General features: G+C 45.2%; 1 protein-coding gene across 3 annotated transcripts in view; it reads left to right on the top strand.

The window, feature by feature from the left end:
- The window catches only part of CCNY (cyclin Y), a 126,358-nt gene extending 111,328 nt beyond the window's left edge, over positions 1 to 15,030 (top strand). For 2 of the 3 annotated variants that reach the window (XM_065870961.1, XM_065870959.1), the window contains 6 exons: positions 1,409 to 1,444; positions 4,667 to 4,724; positions 4,817 to 4,936; positions 10,041 to 10,207; positions 13,478 to 13,640; positions 14,301 to 14,417. In XM_065870961.1, the coding sequence (XP_065727033.1) occupies positions 1,409 to 1,444; positions 4,667 to 4,724; positions 4,817 to 4,936; positions 10,041 to 10,207; positions 13,478 to 13,640; positions 14,301 to 14,417 (661 nt within the window). Of the gene's footprint in view, positions 1 to 1,408; positions 1,445 to 4,666; positions 4,725 to 4,816; positions 4,937 to 10,040; positions 10,208 to 13,477; positions 13,641 to 14,300 lie in introns of all 3 variants that reach the window. The other variant, XM_065870960.1, reaches the window with a different exon arrangement.
- Positions 15,031 to 18,312: the final 3,282 nt, after the last annotated feature.

Genomic DNA, 18,312 nt, shown 5'->3' with positions numbered 1-18,312 from the left:
CAGTTTCTGTGCTCTGAGAACACAATCTGATGCAGACAGTTAGCTATGTTCTTAGAAGCTTAAAAAATAAATTTTTGGCCTCCTCAATACATTTTAAAGTAAAACAAAAATTGTGGAAGGATCTAGACAGGTTGCAAAAGAGGAAATAATAAAAAAAAATTGGGCAGTCAACACGAATAACCCTGCCAACTTGACAGGTGATCAAAGAAACTCAAATTGAAAACGGTTACACTTTTAACCTGTCCAGTTGGAGAACATTTTTTCAAAACATTCAAGGTGAGTGTTGGTGAAGGGGAGGTGAGACAGACACTGGTGGGGAAGTACACTGGTACAGCTTTTCTGCAAAGATACTGGGATGTATATGTGGGGAGCCTTACAGTTATTAATGACCTTAGAGCAAGTAATTCCAAGTACAGGATGTTTTCTTATGGAAATAATATAGTGATAGGTCACACAAATATTTATCTGTGGGTATATTCATTATGGTGTTAATCATAATTGCAAAAATATTAAAAATAACTTAAATGTTCAATAGTAGGGGGATGGTTAATAAATTATTCAACAATGTAATGGAATATAGTCAGCCATTTAAAGTCACGTTTTTGAATAACACTTTAATGGTAAGAAAAATGTTAATGAGGATAAAAGTGGGATGCAAACCTGTTTGCTTTAGGTAGAGACGAATAAATACCTCTATATCTTAAGCTGATAGTAATAATCTTTGGGCAGAGGAATTATTTTTCTGTATACTTTTTTTATTTTCCAAAAATTTCTTCAATCTGAATGTAACACATTTTATAATCAGAAAAACATTATTTGAAGAAAATTCAGGGGATAGGAATGTCTTCATTAAATTCAGATCTTTTAAAATGTAAAATAAAATTTTGAGGTATTACAAATAAGAGTTACACTACCATTTCAGCAAATGAATGAATAAATTAGGCAGATTTCCAAGAGGTTATTGATTTAAAAGAAAAATGGCAAACCACTGTGGGTAATATTCACATTTTGATGGTAGTTATAAAGAAACCACTAATTTTCTAAAACAGCAGGTGCTGAGTTGGAGACTTCTAGAGGTGTTTGATTTCACCACCTATTTTTTACATAGTGCCTATATTTTAAAGTGAAGAAAGCTTAAGATTTCAGATAGAAAGAGAAATTTGTTTCTGAATATCACTTGAAGTTTTGGTGTTTCTGGAAAAGATTTAATAATTGCTCAAAATAAGTGCCTGATTGATTTACTTTGAAGAATGCATTTTCTTAATCAGCATTGTGAATTAAGCGGGGCTGTTCAGATGGGTCGTTTTTTACTTAAATTTTAAATATTTATGGTCAGACTGATGCCAGATAATATATAACATCTTGAATGTGCTTATGGAACACTGAACGTCTGCATTTTATTTTACAGTGTAGCTCTCGCAATATATTACCACATCAAAAACAGGTAGGTGGATTTTGATTAATTTTGTGCTAAAAACATCACACATCATCTACTGTGATGTTTTTCCTATTACGTTCTAGTTCCTCAGCCTTTGAGTTTTATATTCTTATTTCATTTTCATAGAATCTCTAAAGTTAGTGCAATTTACCCACACTTACTAGGTAAATGCTGAACTGCTTCTGAGTCAGAGGACACCAAATGAAGCCAGCAAAACAGAACAGAGTTTCTTGACAATGTTCAGCCTCCTCTTGACTTTATTTTCTGTATAATTTGCTTAAACATTCTGTCTGTTATAAAATATTTAAACAATTTTCTGTGTGCAGCTTTAACATGAAAAAATGTTTAGTTTATAGTTTCAATTCAGTAGAAAAAGTTTTGTTGTAAATTTAGTCATAAACTATTTTAATGTAGTAGAAATTCTCTCTCTGATAGATGTCTGGAGATCGTTCAGTTAATTTTAAAAGTCAGTTAAAACAGGGACTCACAGAAGAATCATTTAAACATTTACCTTAAGCATTTTAATTCAACATAAAACATGTAAAAGTACCCTCATTTGCCAGTTTTATGCAGCACTGAGGCTTCTGCTTTGAGCGTGGGGCATTGATTACTGAAGTGCTGTCCTTTTATAAGCCACACCTGATTTGTGTGTGTTTTTTTGTTTGTTTTTGTAATCAATAGCGAGAAAACTTGTGACATTTGCTAAACAATGAGTGTAGAATCTTTTAGGCTTTGACCACACCTGATCTACAGCAAACTTGTTTTTAGTGATTTCCTTTTATTGGGTCTTTATGAAGCATCCTTCTTCGTTTTCATGAGAACAAAGCCACTCTCACTGCAGTCCTGTTCCACTGACGGGTGTGACATTTACATGTGTTGTATGAGTGTAGTAACAGTTCCGGGAACCAGCAAAGTCACCTTCTGGCTAGCGTGGGTCTCCGTGGTGGGGGCCACAGCCCTGGAGTCTACTTTAGGAAGGGGACAAGGGAGAGTTGTGACAAGCAGTGACGTGGAGGGTAGATGACAGAGCTTGTGATGGACAGGTTATGGGAAAACACAGCCATTGGAAGCAAATACCAGGAAAGGTGTTCTCTGTAATGACCTTTCTCTGTAATGTAACTGTGATTCACGGTTCATTACAGTGCTTGAGAAGTCTGGATTTACGAACTTACAAAATGTAGGATACTGGAACTTCGAACCTTGACCAGAGTAACTTAGTGACGGTGTAGATTCGTCTTGCTGCTTATTTCTATGATAGTAGTTCACACTTTTTAAACACTTAGGTCTTAACTAGCAATGTAATACCATTGGTGAAACTCAGATGTGTTCTCAAAACAGTTTCGCATTAGCGTCTCCGATTTCTCAGTTCTTAGACTCTCTGGGCCTCAAAGCTAATCTATAGCCATAGCTATTAATAATAAGACCCAACTCCATTAAATGCTTACTCTGACCACCCTGGTCAGCTCTTTGCATGCCTTATCTCATTTAATTTTTTATAACAGCTCCATGAGGTGATTCTGACATTATCTCCATTTTACAGATAAAGAAACTGAGGCATAGAGAGATTTTTTTTTTTTAATAATTTGCCTGAGATTACACAACTAGTAAAGTGGGGAATTGGGAATTGAACCCAAGCAATATACCACTGAGACTTTAAATGCTATGCTCTGCTGGGTTAATGGTGATACATTGGGCCGAGAGGAAGTGGAGAGAGTCCAACAGAAAAGTCAGCCTGTGGAAACAAGCATGATTAATTTACAGATTGTAGCCTGAAAGTGTCTTGAGAAGAGGTGTCTGCAGACTCTCTCTTTGACAGGTCATACTGACCCAGCCTCAGGGACTGGTGATAGATCCCTTAGCTTTGATAGAGACTGTGCTGAGATTCATAGCTTTTAATGGAAGTGAAAGCAAAATCCACTTCTCAGAGGAGTCATTTTAGCTTAAATTCTGAATCCTTATTTATATTTCTGAACCTACATTTTGATTTTTAAAATTACTTGTGAAAGTTTCTCGAGAGTGCTGAATGGTGTTTCAGGGGCTCTCACTCCTCAGGAGAACTGAACAGGGCTGAAGAGCCTGAGGAGTTGGGGGCGTCCCTCACCTTCCTCCTTGAGTACCTGGCAGGGGCGGTTGGCAGTCGAGGGGGATCGTGATTCCTCAGCGCCAGGTGCACTTTATGTTTTCACCCCACTCTCCAGTCCTGACTGCTTGAGCCGTGCTTTTATTCGGGTTCATCTAAATCTTTGCTGTCTGTCCTGCAGGCTAGTGAAAAGCAGCACAGGTATGAATGCCCAGAGCTTTAAAAACAGTTCCCACTGGGCAAAGACAGGGATGAAAATTGAGCTGTCCTGCCAAGCTCTTTCTTTCGCTTTTATTTTGACGCAGACAGTAAGTTCATAGAACAGAAACTGTAGTGTTTGCCACGGGGCGTGCGTGTCAGGGACAGATCTGCAGCCTTCTGATACTTGCAAGCCTAGTTGACGTTGGAAAATTGTGTGCTGTTAACCAAAGCAGTGGTTTCCAAATTTAGTTTTTAAAGAAAAAATTTTAGACAAAACTCAAATGACATAAAACAGATGGAGGTAGAGCCATCACTAGTGGAGTGTGGACGACCCCCCAGAGCCCAGCGGCCCTGCTGAGCTCACAGTGAACGCTGCCACTTTAAATGGGTCTGTGCAGTTACCGGCTTGGTAACAACCAGTTACACTTTTCTACGTGTCCCCTTTTGTTTTTCAATATACAATCATGAAACTCCTCATTAGCGAAGTGGTTAAGTTGCATGCTGTGAAACTTTCAAACTAATCTCCAGGACACACTATGAGTGTTCATTGTTACCCTCAGAATTCTTTCTTGTCGACCACAACGTAAGGATGGTTTAAACAGATCTGTCAGCCTTTGCTCAGAAACAAGAGGTTAAAGAAATTTAGATTTGGTTCATTTGAAAACTCAGGAAATGAAAATCTAGATTTTCACTTAAGTTAATTAAACTAAATGTGATTCATAACCTTTATTTCTTGGACTATTCAAAAATGATTAAGTATTGTCCCCAAGAAAAACAAATTATAATTCATGAATAATCAGTAGCATCTCTTAACAGCACGGCCTCTGTTTCTTGAAATAACAGCTGAATCAAAATATATTTTTGTTTTCTTTTGACTGGCACTCATACTTGCAGAAGGTAAACTCCGTTTTCTGTTATTTCTCCCCCCGGCCCGCCCCCCCAACCAGGGACCCAGATGGAAGGATGCTCTTGGATATTTTCGATGAGAACCTTCACCCTCTTTCGGTAACCCTCCCCCGGGGTCTCAGGGTGTTGTCCAGTCGTGTCTCTGTTATTCTTGTTGGGCGGCCAGTCATTGAGAATCTCTCCTTTCCCAGAAATGCGAAGTGCCACCAGATTATGACAAACACAACCCAGAGCAGAAGCAGATTTACCGGTTTGTTCGGACACTGTTCAGTGCTGCTCAGCTGACTGCGGAATGTGCCATTGTCACCCTGGTGAGTGCCCACAGGGTGATGCGGTCGTGGAGTGGGGCGCAGGCAGGAATGTCCATCACGGACCTGGGAAGCACAGCACCACTTCAGGGTTGTCTTTTATCTGGGAGGGTAGCGACGGGATCTCCTAAAAGAGGGTGCGTGTGTGGTCTGCTCCACAGTGCCCACCTAAAGCCCATTGTCAGATCGCACTCAGAATCAGGAAAGCTGAAATGCTGCGTGCAGGTAAGTGAAGCATGGGGCCCAAGGGCCTGAGAAGGACCAGCGCCTCCTCATTAACGTCCAGGTTTCTGGTGTTGGTTCCCTGCAGAGGTTTAATACCATTGATCAGATGTGATAAGTTGATATATGGGAAGGACTGCTGTAGTTGCTGCCTTCTCTTTTGTGATTTTCATGTAAATATGTGTCTGTAAGATAGAGACAGCATGGACATAAATCTGCACTTTAAGACTTGGGATAAAAATCTGTAACCTTACTTAGACTCTGAAAACCTTAGGGACGGACTCTTTAGGTCACATCTCATTTGGGAAATAGATTTGACAGTGTAGCCCATTGTCACTGACCTTTCGTCACTGACATTGTGTGCAACTCAGATAAGAAGTCAGCTCTGCCAGTGCACGGGCTGCCCCGAGGGACCAGAAAGTCATCCCTGCAGTTCCTGAGAAGAGATTGGTGTGTGACAGAAAGTGTACAGGACCCTTTGTGTCTCTGCCACACTAAGAGCCCTGTACTCTCGGACGATTGGACAGTAACCTGTTTGTTTGTTCATTTCTTCTCTCATGGAACTTGCCGCCTGGTAGGTTAACAGACATTCAACAAGTCTTCCTCTGGTGATCTGGAGTGATGATAGGTCCTTAGGTCATGATTGGGAAGCATATTTATTGCTCAGCTTTGTTCCTCCAAAGGATGTCACATCCTTAACAAAACACACCTTGGGCAGCAGGATTGATATTTTAATGAAAGGAGATTGTGATAAAGGGGAGGGAAGGGTGAGAAAATCAGATGACACTGTGGATAAGATTAGTACTAAAATCCACACCATGATGAAAGATTTATTTTGAAGCTTCTGCAGATGGAATGTGGTGGGGTTTTTTTACCTTCCATTCCTAAGAAAACCGTGACCTGACCGTGCCCTGTAGTGCCTTATCTAGTTTGGATTTATTGGCATGAAGGAGAAGGTTAGTGTCCTGTGGAGGACACAGTTTCTGCAGAGACATGGAGAACATGTGAAGTGTGTTTCCCTGTCTCCGAGGGGGACTGGGAGGGTGGCTAGTTTGTCTTGGGAGTACTACCAGAGTGGTGTGTGTTTGTCAGTCATTGGAACTGCTGCAATCTTCTCTTGTCCTGTGACATCAGCTGGTGGCTTAGCAGGGGATTAGCATACATATATGGCGGTCTTGCTGGCTACAGCCTAAAGGTGAGCAGCTTCGGGGCCCGCACAGCAGGCCCAGCCCTGCAGACCGATTCTCTGGGGCCTGCTTGGTTGGCCAAGTCAGCGTGGGGCCTGTGGGCAGAGGGGAGACAGCTGCGAGCTCTGAGTGAGCCCCATGTATGATGATCCTGCCCTTCTCTCCAGTCTCTAGAGGTAGAAGCAGCCGTTCAGAACAGGTCCGGTCTAGAGCTGGCAGAGCTGCGTCTCTCTCGGCCTTTCTCCTGGGCCTTCTCTTGGCTGCGTGCCCAGAGGGAGGCAGGGGGGGCCCACAGTTACCTCTGCACTGCTGCACACAAGGAACCAGACTGCAGCCTGCCTGTGCAAGGAGCTTCCAGGACCTTCAGCCACTTGCTCCTGGCTGTATCAGGAAGCACCAGTCATGCCAGCCCAGCTGGGTCCCCCTCGAGTGGCCTGGCAGGTCCAGCCATTGCTGCATGGCCATGAGGGCTGCCATTCAGCCCCTGGACTGCAGCCCCAAAGGGCCTCTCAGAGGCTGGTGCTCTGATGGTGAGGCGACCTGTGGAATCTATCCATTCTGACCCCGAAGGGTCACGTTAGTGGTTTCTAAGGAAGTCAAAAGCTGTTGTTCAGATGGTGTCCAGTGACGAATCCAAATATCTCATTCTTGTGCTCCTTCAAATACTAGCAAATAGGAAGCGCTGTTGAGGTCCCAGTTGGCTAAGCTCTGGGTACGAGAGTCTTAAGGTGAATGGACCCAGTGCTGCTCTTTAAAATCCATGGAAAAATTCCAGCATCGTCGGAAGTTTGGTCACATATCCTGGATTCCATGAGCTTGCATTTTCTCCCTCCCCCGTGCCTTTAACAGTTTTATTTTCTACAGTCAACTGAATGCTCTTTGTAGCTCAGTAAGTGCTCACTGGCCTCTCTTTTCTAGAGACTCCCAAGGATGGTCCTTCTTATGAAAGTAAATCTGAAAATTTAATTGAGCAAGAGTGTACCTGTTAGCAACGGTCTGGGGAATGGTGTTGAGAAAGAATCAATTGTCCGTTATTTTACTTGGCAGAGAATTAAAACACCCAAGTGGGAGTTTACTAAAGAAGTTGCAGCTGACCCTTGAATATAGCTTTACTGGCAAGTTCTGCTAAATTACATGCTGTTAAGTGGCGCTTATTATGAATGCCTTATCTCCCAACATAACAACTGCCTTCCCTCAGTAATGGAGTGTATTTTCATGTGTGATTCCTCTAGTTAGCCCTAGTGGAATATCAGACATGGTAGATGCCCGTTATTTTTTTCTAAATGTTACCTTAAATATTATCTAGTGTACCTGTTAATATCTATCAACTATGGTAAAGTAAGAAGAAAATTGAGTAGCCTTCTTTCTGTACTGAGTCAATGAGGAGCTGTTTCATTGGGGAGCTTGGAGAGGTTTACATAGCTCATCTGTATAAAGGAATAGAGTCTTAGGGATCTGGATGAAGACTGTTCATAACAATTGCTTTAAAAAATCTGGAGTTAGGTCCAGCCTCAGTTTCCTGCTTGTTTTTTTTTTTTAAGAAATACATTATTTATTTTTTGGCCGCACCACATAGCTTGTGGGATCTTAGTTCCCCGACCAGGGATTGAACCCGTGCCCTCAGCAGTGAAAGTGTGGAGTCCTAACCACTGGACCACCAGGGAATTCCCTATCATACATCTTTTTGATTCTCTCCTTGGTAGAATGAGAAGAATTAGTCATCAACCTTTGTAAAAACTATGGAAGTAATCATTCCACGGTTCAGAAAAATGTAAAACATACCAATAAACAGATTTTTATGAAGGGAGACTTTAAAAAGGCATTCGTACCTTGTGATCCAGCTTAAGCAGTGGGCTTTGTGGGTATTTCTGATGTTGGTCTTCAAACTAAAGTATGGCAGTTTATAAATCCTATATTACATGGTTTCATTTTACAACTTCAGCTGGAATTATTTCATTTAAAAACAACCACTTCAGGGACTTCCCTGGTGGTCCAGTGGTTAAGACTCCACGCTCCCAATGCAGGAGGTCTGGGTTCGATCCCTGGTCAGGGAACTAGATCCCACATGCCGCAACTCAGCCCGCATGCCTCAACTGAAGATCCCTCACGCAGCAACGAAGCTCTCACGTACTGCAACTAAGACCCAGTGAAGCCAAATACATGCATACATACATACATAAATCTTTTTTAAAAAGATACTTCACACCCATTAGGATAACAATAATTAAAAAAAAATACAGAAAACAACAAGTGTTGGCAAGGATGTGGAAACATTGTAACCCTTGTGCATCGCCGGTGGGGATGTAAATGGTTCAGCTGCTGTGCAAGGTAGTATGGTGGTTCTTCAAAAAATTAAACATAGATTATGATATGATCCAGCAGTTCCACTTCTGGGTGTATACCCGAAAGAATCAAAAGCAGAGGCTCGAACAGATACTTGTACACCAGCGTTCACAGCAACATTATTCACAGTAGCTGAAAGAGGAAACCACTCAAATGTCTGTCAGTGGATGATAGATAAACAAAATGTGGTCCATACATAAAATGGATCATTATTCAGCCTTGAAAAGGGAGGACATGTTGACACATGCTACAACGTGGAACATTATGCTCAATGAAAGAAGCCAATCACAAACGGACAAATACACTGCGATTCCACCTATGTAAGGTACCTAGAGTAGTCACAGTCACGGAGGCGGAAAGTACAAAGGTGGGTGCCAGGGGCCAGGGGAGGGGAAGTGGGGAGTTGTAATAGGTACAGAGTTTCAATTTGGGAAGATGAAAAAGTTCTGGAAATAGAGATAGATGGTGGCGATTTCACAACACTGTGACTGTTCGTAATGCCACAGAAATGATTAAGTGGTAAATCTTGTGTGTATTTTACCATAATAAAAAAAGATACATTTATCAACACTGCCTGTAAATCTACAATTACCTCAAAATAAAGAGTTTAATTGAGAAACAACTACAGATAGAAAAAAATAGGTTTCTTCCTTTCATATCCTTTGTTCTCCTTCTTGGCACATTGGTGGTTTGGGTTTTTTTGTTTGTTTTTTTAAACGGAACTTTTTTTTTTTTGGCTGTGTTGGGTCTTTGTTGCTGCATGCAGGCTTTCTCTAGTTGCGGCGAGCAGGGGCTACGCTTTGTTGCGGTGCGCGGGCTTCTCATTGTAGTGGCTTCTTGTTGCGGAGCATGGGCTCTAGGAGCGCGGGCTTCAGTAGTTGTAGCTCGCGGGTTCTAGAGCGCAGGCTCAGTAGTTGTGGCGCACGGGCTTAGTTGCTCCGCGGCATGTGGGATCTTCCCGGATCAGGGGTCGAGCCCGTGTCCCCTGCATTGGCAGGGGATTCTTAACCACCGCGCTACCAGGGAAGCCCGGTGGTTTGTTGAATGTGTGTTGATGTCATAGTTGGTAGTGTGAGAAATTAACCCGCAGCTCCTAGAACACTTTCCTGCCCCTGAGTCTTAAGGGCCCTGCCTCATCCACACATCCAGTTACGGAGTGTGCCTCTCAGCCCATTTTGCCTCAGACTCGTTGAGCCCTTTGACTTTTTAAAATACGTGTGATCAGGCTGTCAGCGCCTGTTTAAAGCTGAGCTGGGGGAGTGAAGTGAACAGCTGGGAGTTGGTTCGCGTGTGTTGGCGGGTGTGGAGCAGTAACAAGGCAGGTCACCGGGCGCCGGCGTGCTCGTGTCTTCCAGGTGTACCTCGAAAGGCTTCTAACATATGCAGAGATTGACATCTGTCCGGCCAACTGGAAGCGGATTGTTCTGGGGGCCATCCTGCTGGCCTCCAAGGTATGGGACGACCAGGCCGTGTGGAACGTGGACTACTGCCAGATCCTGAAGGACATCACGGTGGAGGACATGTGAGTGTGGGCGGGGGTGTCTGCAGAGGAAACCCTCCCCTTTGTGGACCTGCTCAGTGTGGTTATGAGTGGATGTGATTGCACGTCTGTTGTGGGCTGGCCGAGCAAGGACACAGTTGCTGAAAGCCTTATTCTAGGCGAACCTTCCTTTACCTTCCTGCTCCCTGTCTGCGGTGGGGCTCATCCCAGCTCTGTATCCACTGCAGACTGATGACTGGCAGCAGATGGGCTAAAATGTTACCTGTTCTGTTCAGAGAGAAGTCTTTCACTGCTTTTGTCACGTTTTGCAAGTTCAGTTGCTTAAAATGAGCGTTGTGTCCTCGAGGTCCCCCTGTGCTGTCCTGGTCGGGCTGCGTGTTCTCAGGGCACCATCCTGAGCTCACACTTAGCTGCGGCCCGGGGGCTGGGGTCCCAGGGGCCGGGCGTACAAGAAGTGGGGTCAGAACCTCCCAGGAGCAGTGAGCTGTTTTGGAAACACTCAATCACATGAATTTCTTACAGTTCCTTATGGTTTACAGGCATTTCTGACATGATTCTTGCTAATATTTTTCTCGTCTTGTTTGGCTTCCTTGAGGAAGCTCTGAGCTGGAGCAGGTTCCACTGTGTCCCGGTCCACATACAGGTCCCTGGACCCAGTGACCAGTGCGGGCTCCTCCCCACCCTGCCCCCCCTCTTCCTGTTGCTGGTTCGCTGAGCACCCCATTTTTGTGCTGCCCTGGGAGCTCCTGTTTGTGTTTTGGGTCTTTTGCCAGAGGCTTTTCCTGCTGCATACCTGTATGACTCCTTCCTACATGTCATTCTTTATCATAAAGAGTAAGACAAATATGAAGTGTTTGACAGCAAGAAAAATAAAATGAGCATATTTTAAAAAAAATTCTTGATTACATTTCAAGGTGAAAGCAGTTACTAAGATAATTGTCATCCAGACTGTAAGTAGGTTGCTTCCACCTTTGAGCTGCTGTGAATAACACTGTCGTGAATATGAACACGGGTGTGCAGACACCTCCCAGAGGCCCTGCTTTCCGTTCTTTGGGATCTATGCCCAGAAGTGGGATTGCTGCTTGTTGGCTGGTCTTTAAAGTGAGCCCATTTTTCTGCAAAAGCCGACAGGCCATTAGGTGATGAAAACAACTCTCTTTACTCCATTTTAGAACCCCACTTGCAAGTTGCTAAATGGCATCAGTTCAGTTGGGTTTCTTTACAGTGTTGATCTAGCGTAACAAATATTTCTTAAATTTTTTTTGTTTATTGACTTGAATTTATTTATTATAAAGTTTTACATCAGAACTATTTCCTTATAATTATCCCCTTCGGGGCAGTAAATCCATCAAGCCTGTTCTCTCTGCATCACTGTTAGTTTTTTGATGATTTATCACATAACAAGCTGTCAGATGTCCCTGGAGGATGTACTTCTGCCGTTTGGAAATTCAGATTTGGGGAATTATTTTTATTTTCTAAATCTTGCCTTAGTTGGAAAACACAGAAGCTCTAAAATCTTTATTTCCCCCCAAACTTAAACATTCTGTTCAAGAAAACAGTATTCAGGAAGGCTGTTTTTTCCCCAAGGAACCCTGGGAAACTGCCACCTTGTTCAAAACAAGATTCCTCTTGACTTTAATCCTAGTTATACCCTCAACAAGAGGCAGTGGTGTCTAGATACCATTTGGGGCAGGAATAGCTAGCATTTATACTAAAAACTTGGTGGCTTTGGAGAATGGGCTCTGCAGTGGCACCTCTTAGCCACCGGGTGGCAGTCTGTCCACAGGCAGCTCCCAGGTTGCCCAGGAGAGCACTTCTGCCTTAGCGTATTTTTGACACTTAAGATTTTACCTGGCTTCCAGTATTTCACAGGATGACTTCTTATTAAATCTCACTGAAAGGAGCCATAAATACAAGTCATTAAAAGTGTAAAGTTTAGCACAACACACACATTTGGGGCTTTACTCCTTTCTCGAAGCTGCATCGAAGCAGCCCCTCCGATTAAATGACCTGAATGCGACGTCTTGGTCCCTCCCTCTGAGGCGCTCAGGCCTTCGATAACGACTTGCTGAGGTTTCTCGCTTCTAATCTGCCTGGGAGCTTCCGTCGGGGAACCAGCCACCCTGCCACCTTAGTGCTCCCGCCCCCGTTGTCATAGCAGCGCTAGACGGGCTCGGATGGCTAGATGGGGCCCCTGGCCCGGAGCAGACGAGCTGCCCCGCCCCCCCCCCCCCCCCCCCCCCCCCCCCCGGCTCCTCCCCGCCGGAGCTGGTCGCTTCTGGGGCTCAGTTCAGCTCTCACTTCCCGGAAGCCTTCCCTGGATCCCTCCACCCAGGCTGAGCTTGGTGCGCTCCTTTCAGTAACAGGAATTATGGAGCACCAACCTCATGTCAGGTGCTGAGCTGGGGCCAGGCTGCACCATCAGATGTCACGGTTTCTGGCTCCGAGGAGACAAGGAGGGGAGACTGTGATAAAGGACAGAAGTGATCCCGGGGTGCTGCCTGGAGAGGTGGCCCTGGAGCAGTGCTCCCAGACAGACCTGTCGCTGAGGACGCTTCTCCCCCGGCAGTAACTACGGAGAAGTAGGCCTGTAAGTAGGCCTGATGACAAGGAAGTTTTCAGATGCATTCTGGCCGCCCTGGTTCGTCTTCATACAGCTGTTGGGCTCCCTTGTGGACCAGGGGCTGTTGCTGAGTAGTTCTGAGCGGGCGGACAGGACCAGCAGCGGCAGCTCGCAGGAGTGTTAGAGATGCACGTTCTCGGGCCCACCCAGACCTGCCGGATCAGATGGGTGGGCCCAGCAGGGGGGTCCTCACATGCCCTGCAGGTGATGGGTGTGCGCTGGGGCTGGGGAACCGCTCCTCCTCCCGTGGTCCAGAGGAAGGCTGGTCAGCGCGTCCTCACCTCTCCTCCCGGGGAAGGGCAGTCCTCTGGGTCTTGGGGAGGCCTGTCCTCCAGGCTGCTGTCCGCCCTCACTGGACTCCACTTGACAGCTCTCGACTGCATCTTCTGCCCTGTTTGAGCCAATGGCTCACGCGGAAAGGTGAGGCCAGAGCCTGCCGTGTGTGTGTGTGTGTGTGTGTGTGTGTGTGTGTGTGTGCACGCGTGCACAGATGTACTCAGTCTCAGTGTCAGGGTCGCCCTGAAGCACTTTCTGGTGATCATCCCAGTTAATCAGGACTCATCCTTCCGGTCACTGGACCAGGTGGACTTGGCTGTGTCCAGCAGCCTGCCCAGGCGGCCACAGGTGGGGACAATGGCTGAGCTGTGCGTTTGTGGCTTACTCTGCAGGAACGAGCTGGAGCGACAGTTCCTCGAATTGCTCCAGTTCAACATCAACGTGCCCTCCAGTGTTTATGCCAAGTATTATTTTGATCTTCGTTCTCTGGCGGAAGCCAACAACCTGAGCTTCCCCTTGGAGCCCCTTAGCAGGGAGAGGGCCCATAAGCTGGAGGTAAGAGGTGTCGGCGCCCGGCGGGTGCACTGCTGCCGACTGAGCTGTGTGCTCACGGCAGTTCCTGATACTGCGTGTCATAAAATAAGGACGAGGTGCCCTGGATTTAATTTGTACAACCTCATATTTTTAATAACCTTATTAATGGCGGTTTTTACTTAATGTGCACTGATTGTTTTTTAAGTCAAAGAAGTTTTTTAAAAACCCGTTTTAAAAAAAATGTACCCACAAAAAGAGTGTTCCCAGCATGCACTTTTATAAGGAAAAAGTTACCAGATGACCCTACCGATTGGGAATCCGAAAAAGTTTGATTCTGCCTTTTTATTTTTCATTTTTTCAAAGTATTTTCTCCACAGCCCAGTTAGAGCCGGGGCCAGCCCCTGTGGTCTTGGCCTGGGTTCAGGGCCATCACTGATAAGCTGTGTGACTCTTGTGTCTTACACTTGTGTGTAGCTCAGCTTTGCACGTGCACCCAGCTCTTCCCATCCGACTTTGACGGCTGAAAGTGTGGGGACAAGGAGGCTCACGGGTTAGAGCCCTCCTTCAGAGGAGGTGCAGAGGCCCTCTGCACCTTCATCCCGAGTGTCCTTGGTGCCGAGGGCCGGCCAGGGCGAGGGCGCTGGCTCCCGGCTGACCTGATTACCTCCCCTCTGCCCCCAGGCCATCTCCCGCCTCTGCGAGGATAAGTACAAGGACCTGCGAAGACCCACGAGGAAGCGGTCAGCGAGTGCTGACAATCTGACTCTGCCCAGGTGGTCCCCGGCCATCATCTCCTAACCGTGGGCGTCCCCGCTGGAGGCCGTGCCATCCCTCAGTTTCTCCTTTAGTTCGAGAAAAGACAGTCTTGGGGTGGTTTGGTTTTGTTTCTCCTTTCCTTTTTTTAAAATTCATAGCTCCGCCAGGCTGCCTTGATGAGCGCCTCCGCGCCACGCGCACGCGCAGCAGGGCTCCGAGGACGCGAAGTCGGTACCGTGGGATCCAGTCCAGCCTTCCCCAGCCCCGGAACAGCGCTTCCTTCGTGGAGGAAAGACTCTAACCCTGGAGGACGAAGGGAAGGGAAAGGAAGTCGGCTAGAGGCACGGAAAGCGGCTTGGCCATTTCCTAAGACCCCCACCGTCGGTCAGTAGCCGGAACCGACAGGAAAGCCCGGCGTAGGTGACGAAGTTGGATGTGCATTCAAGTCGCACGCCGCGTTCACCGCCCCACCTGGATCAGTATGTCCCGTAAGACTTCTTGCATTCCTTCTTGCTGCTTCTCGGGGGTTTGGGGGGAGGGGATTTTTGTTTGTTTTATTCTGTTTTGGTTTTGGTCCCACAGAGCAGAGAATATAGTTTGTACCCACCATGGCACAGACATCCAAATAAATAGTACTGGCTGTTTCTCTCTGCACAACTCCTGCGAGCTGTCTTCTGAGCTTTCTTCCTCTCCAGGGGGAGCGCTTGTCACGTTTCTGTGCACCTTTATTTTAGCCGGTTTTCTCCACAGTGGCAGAATCAACTTGACTGTAGTGCTGAACCAAACGTAGCCCTTCCCCCTGACTCCTCCCCCCGGGAACATTCTAGATCACATGGGTGCTTGTGCCTTCTGGTCCTGCGGTGGTTTCTCTCTGCCCTGACGTCCTGGTGGAGGCTGCTCCCCCGCGGCCCGCGTGGGAGCCCTTCCTCCCCCTGCCCACCCCCTCCTCTACTTCCACGTCCATTGTGCAAGCAATATTCCTCTCAATTTTTATATGTTTACTTTAAATCAAAGTTAGTCTATTTGTATAAAATTTTTTAAAAATCTAAAATTTAAAAAAACGGGGGTGGGGGTGGGTATTCCCGTGGAAGATCATTGAAGGGCAAAATGTTCCTATTTACTGAGGTATTTTTCACAGAATGATTGAATAAAAAACTCAACTTGCATTTTCATTGTGGGTGCTTAGTGAAGTTATACAAAATTAAACTGTGAAGGTTTATGCGTCATTAATTATGACCGTCTATTTTCGTTTCTGACTGTCCCTCATTTCCTTATGGGCTGGATAAAAATCTGTTACATCAAGTAAAATTAAAGGGTTAACGATAGAATACCACATCAGTCTTAAGAATCTGGGTCAGTGAAGCATACAATGCTTTGGGGTTTGCGCATTTTCTTGGGTCACAAATGACAGAGGTTTCTAAGTTTTTCCTTCATCAGGTCTTTGAGGCAAATGGCAGCCAGAAATCTGTGTTTCACCTTCCTCCTGTGTGAGCTTGGAAAACTCTGGAATCTTAGGTTATGAGTCTGTGCCCTAAACTCATCCACCTGCTCCCCAGACATGCCTGCTCCAGATGAGACATGCTTTGCTTAATGGGGGGGACTCGGAAACACCCAGCATCCCAAGAACACCAAGCCAAGTACTAGTCAGGTTCTGTGAAATTTGTATCATGTGTAAATGGAACTCTTTGGGCCAGAAATACTGTCAAATTCTTTCTGGCTTAAACTTTCAAAAGCAAACAAGCAGAATATGAAAAGTTAATTATCTTTCCATTATAATTGTGTTGATACACTCTGTATGGGTTCCAGAATCAGCTTCTCTCGTCAAGTAAGAGTTGGATTTAGAATTTGAAATAGAGACCTAAACATATAGAAAATATCATTTTATATTCCCTAATCTATATAGCTTAAAAAGGGACATATTTTCTTAACTGAATACGAATACCTCTCAAATTAGTTCCTCCCATGTAAAGTATCGTATTTTACCCAACATCCATTTCAGGAAAGAGGTTCTGCTGCCTTTAAAGCAGACATCTTATTTTTATCCCTTTTATTTGAATGAGAGAGATTTGAAAATTGAATTATGTAAATATTTCAATGCATCTGCTATTATTTTATGGAGTTTATTAAACTACTTAAAAAATTGTATAGTCTATTTATTGTATGTATGTACATACAGTCTGATAAAGTGGGTTCCGTAAAACCTGACTCAGTCTTGTTTAGACTATTGAATATTGTTTTAGCCCTGTGCACTGGACTCTACCTCTGTATAGGAAAATTTTCCATATAAATGAGCATTGATCTGTATTAATTGGTTATGTTTCTTACACTAAGGATTTTTAAAACTCTGCTGTAAGTGTAGATTTCAGTTTTACTTTTGCAGTGTGAATCACTTGACACGAAGGTAGATACTTTAGGTTTGTTTTATTTTTCTACATGATGATGGAGACTTACATTTTGTTCTCTGGTTTGTTCTAAGTTTGCCAAAAAAAACACCCGACAACAACCAGTACAGTACCTATTGATAAATCATCGTGATGTAATTTGTTTGCAAGGTGATTCATGCCCTACAATTAAAGCTGTATTGCTATTTAGGAACACATTGTCTTAGTGTAGTTTTTGAATGGACAGTTTTCATCATTCATGAAGGATGAAGAAAACCACACAATTTACTGACTCTAAGTTTAGATTTGACTTAACAAATGAAAGTATCCCAATGAATTTTTCCTTTTTGGCTTTTTTTTTTTTTTTTTTTAAACTGGGAGAAGAGAAAGAAGTCAGGGATTTAAAACCAAATTGGAGGGCAAGGTGGGAGGTCCTACCAAGATTCCCGACGTGCCCTGTGCCTTATGCGCTGCCTGAGGCCATCGTCTGGCTCCTCTCCCGGGCTGGCTGGCTTCCTGAGCCTCTCCTCTTGGCCTTTGGCAAGACCATCTCCATCTTGGGCTTTCCCTTGGGTCTGGGGGTTTTGATCCTCAGCTGAGCTGCAGAGCAGAATTTTGGGAGTGAGCGATTCTGATCCTTTCAGGCTGCTTTTGGTAACCTCTCATCTGGGGCTGTATTTTACAGCTTTGAATTTTTTAAATAATAAAATATAATTCCTAGTTCATTGTAGGTACTTATTGTTAGATAAATGGATACAGAGAACAAATAGTGCCTACCTTCCTGCTGCATTTTTTGAATATGACACTGAGATAAAATTGAACAGGTTTTGTGGATGCTGAGTGAACCAGTCCTTTTCAAGAGCAGTGGAGAAGTGTTGTTATGTGTTCTGTAGGTGCTGAGTGATCCTCAGAAGGACTGGGGCCTCCTGGAGGCCTAGCAGAGCTCGCCACTTGTGTAGCAATGCCCTGTTTCATCTGTGATCCCTTCAGCCCCCTTGGCTTCACTGGAGTCAGCGTCTCAAGACTCCCGTTGGATGGATCATGGAGACATGGATTGTCTCCTGAAAGGCCAACCAGGGAGCCCCTAACCTTGTTGAAAAAGAGAAGGAAGTAGGGAACACACCCGCGAGTGAAATGGGAAAAGGACACTGAAGGACTAATTTGGGATTCGTATTTTAAGCTCTGTGGGTTGCAAGGAAGGCCCCTGCACACACGTGCATTCAGGTCATGACAGGCAGCCCCCGAACACCGAGCCTTCCCAGCACTTCTGCACCGAAAAGAGATCATCCCGCAGGTGCCAGCAGACCCCGTCAGGGGAAGGGAGGCGTGCAGGGGCTCGCAGTCACCAGGACTGCTGGACTCGGACCGGCCCAGGGCAGGGGCTTCCTTCCACTTCTTCCTGGTAGGTTTTCTTACTAAGTTTGCATGTCTGGAGCTGCTCAAGGTCAACAGTGTCACTTTCCATTAGAAGCGTTCATCTCTGACTTCAAAGGGTCACAGGAGGCCTCTGTGTGTCTGCATCGCTGTGAGTGTGGGCTGTAGGTCAATGCCCGGGA

Source organism: Phocoena phocoena, chromosome 2, assembly GCF_963924675.1.
Source record: "Phocoena phocoena chromosome 2, mPhoPho1.1, whole genome shotgun sequence".
Classification (NCBI taxonomy): domain Eukaryota; kingdom Metazoa; phylum Chordata; class Mammalia; order Artiodactyla; family Phocoenidae; genus Phocoena; species Phocoena phocoena.
The sequence above is the reverse complement of the archived record's forward strand: the minus strand, read 5'-3'. Positions and strand labels throughout refer to the sequence as shown.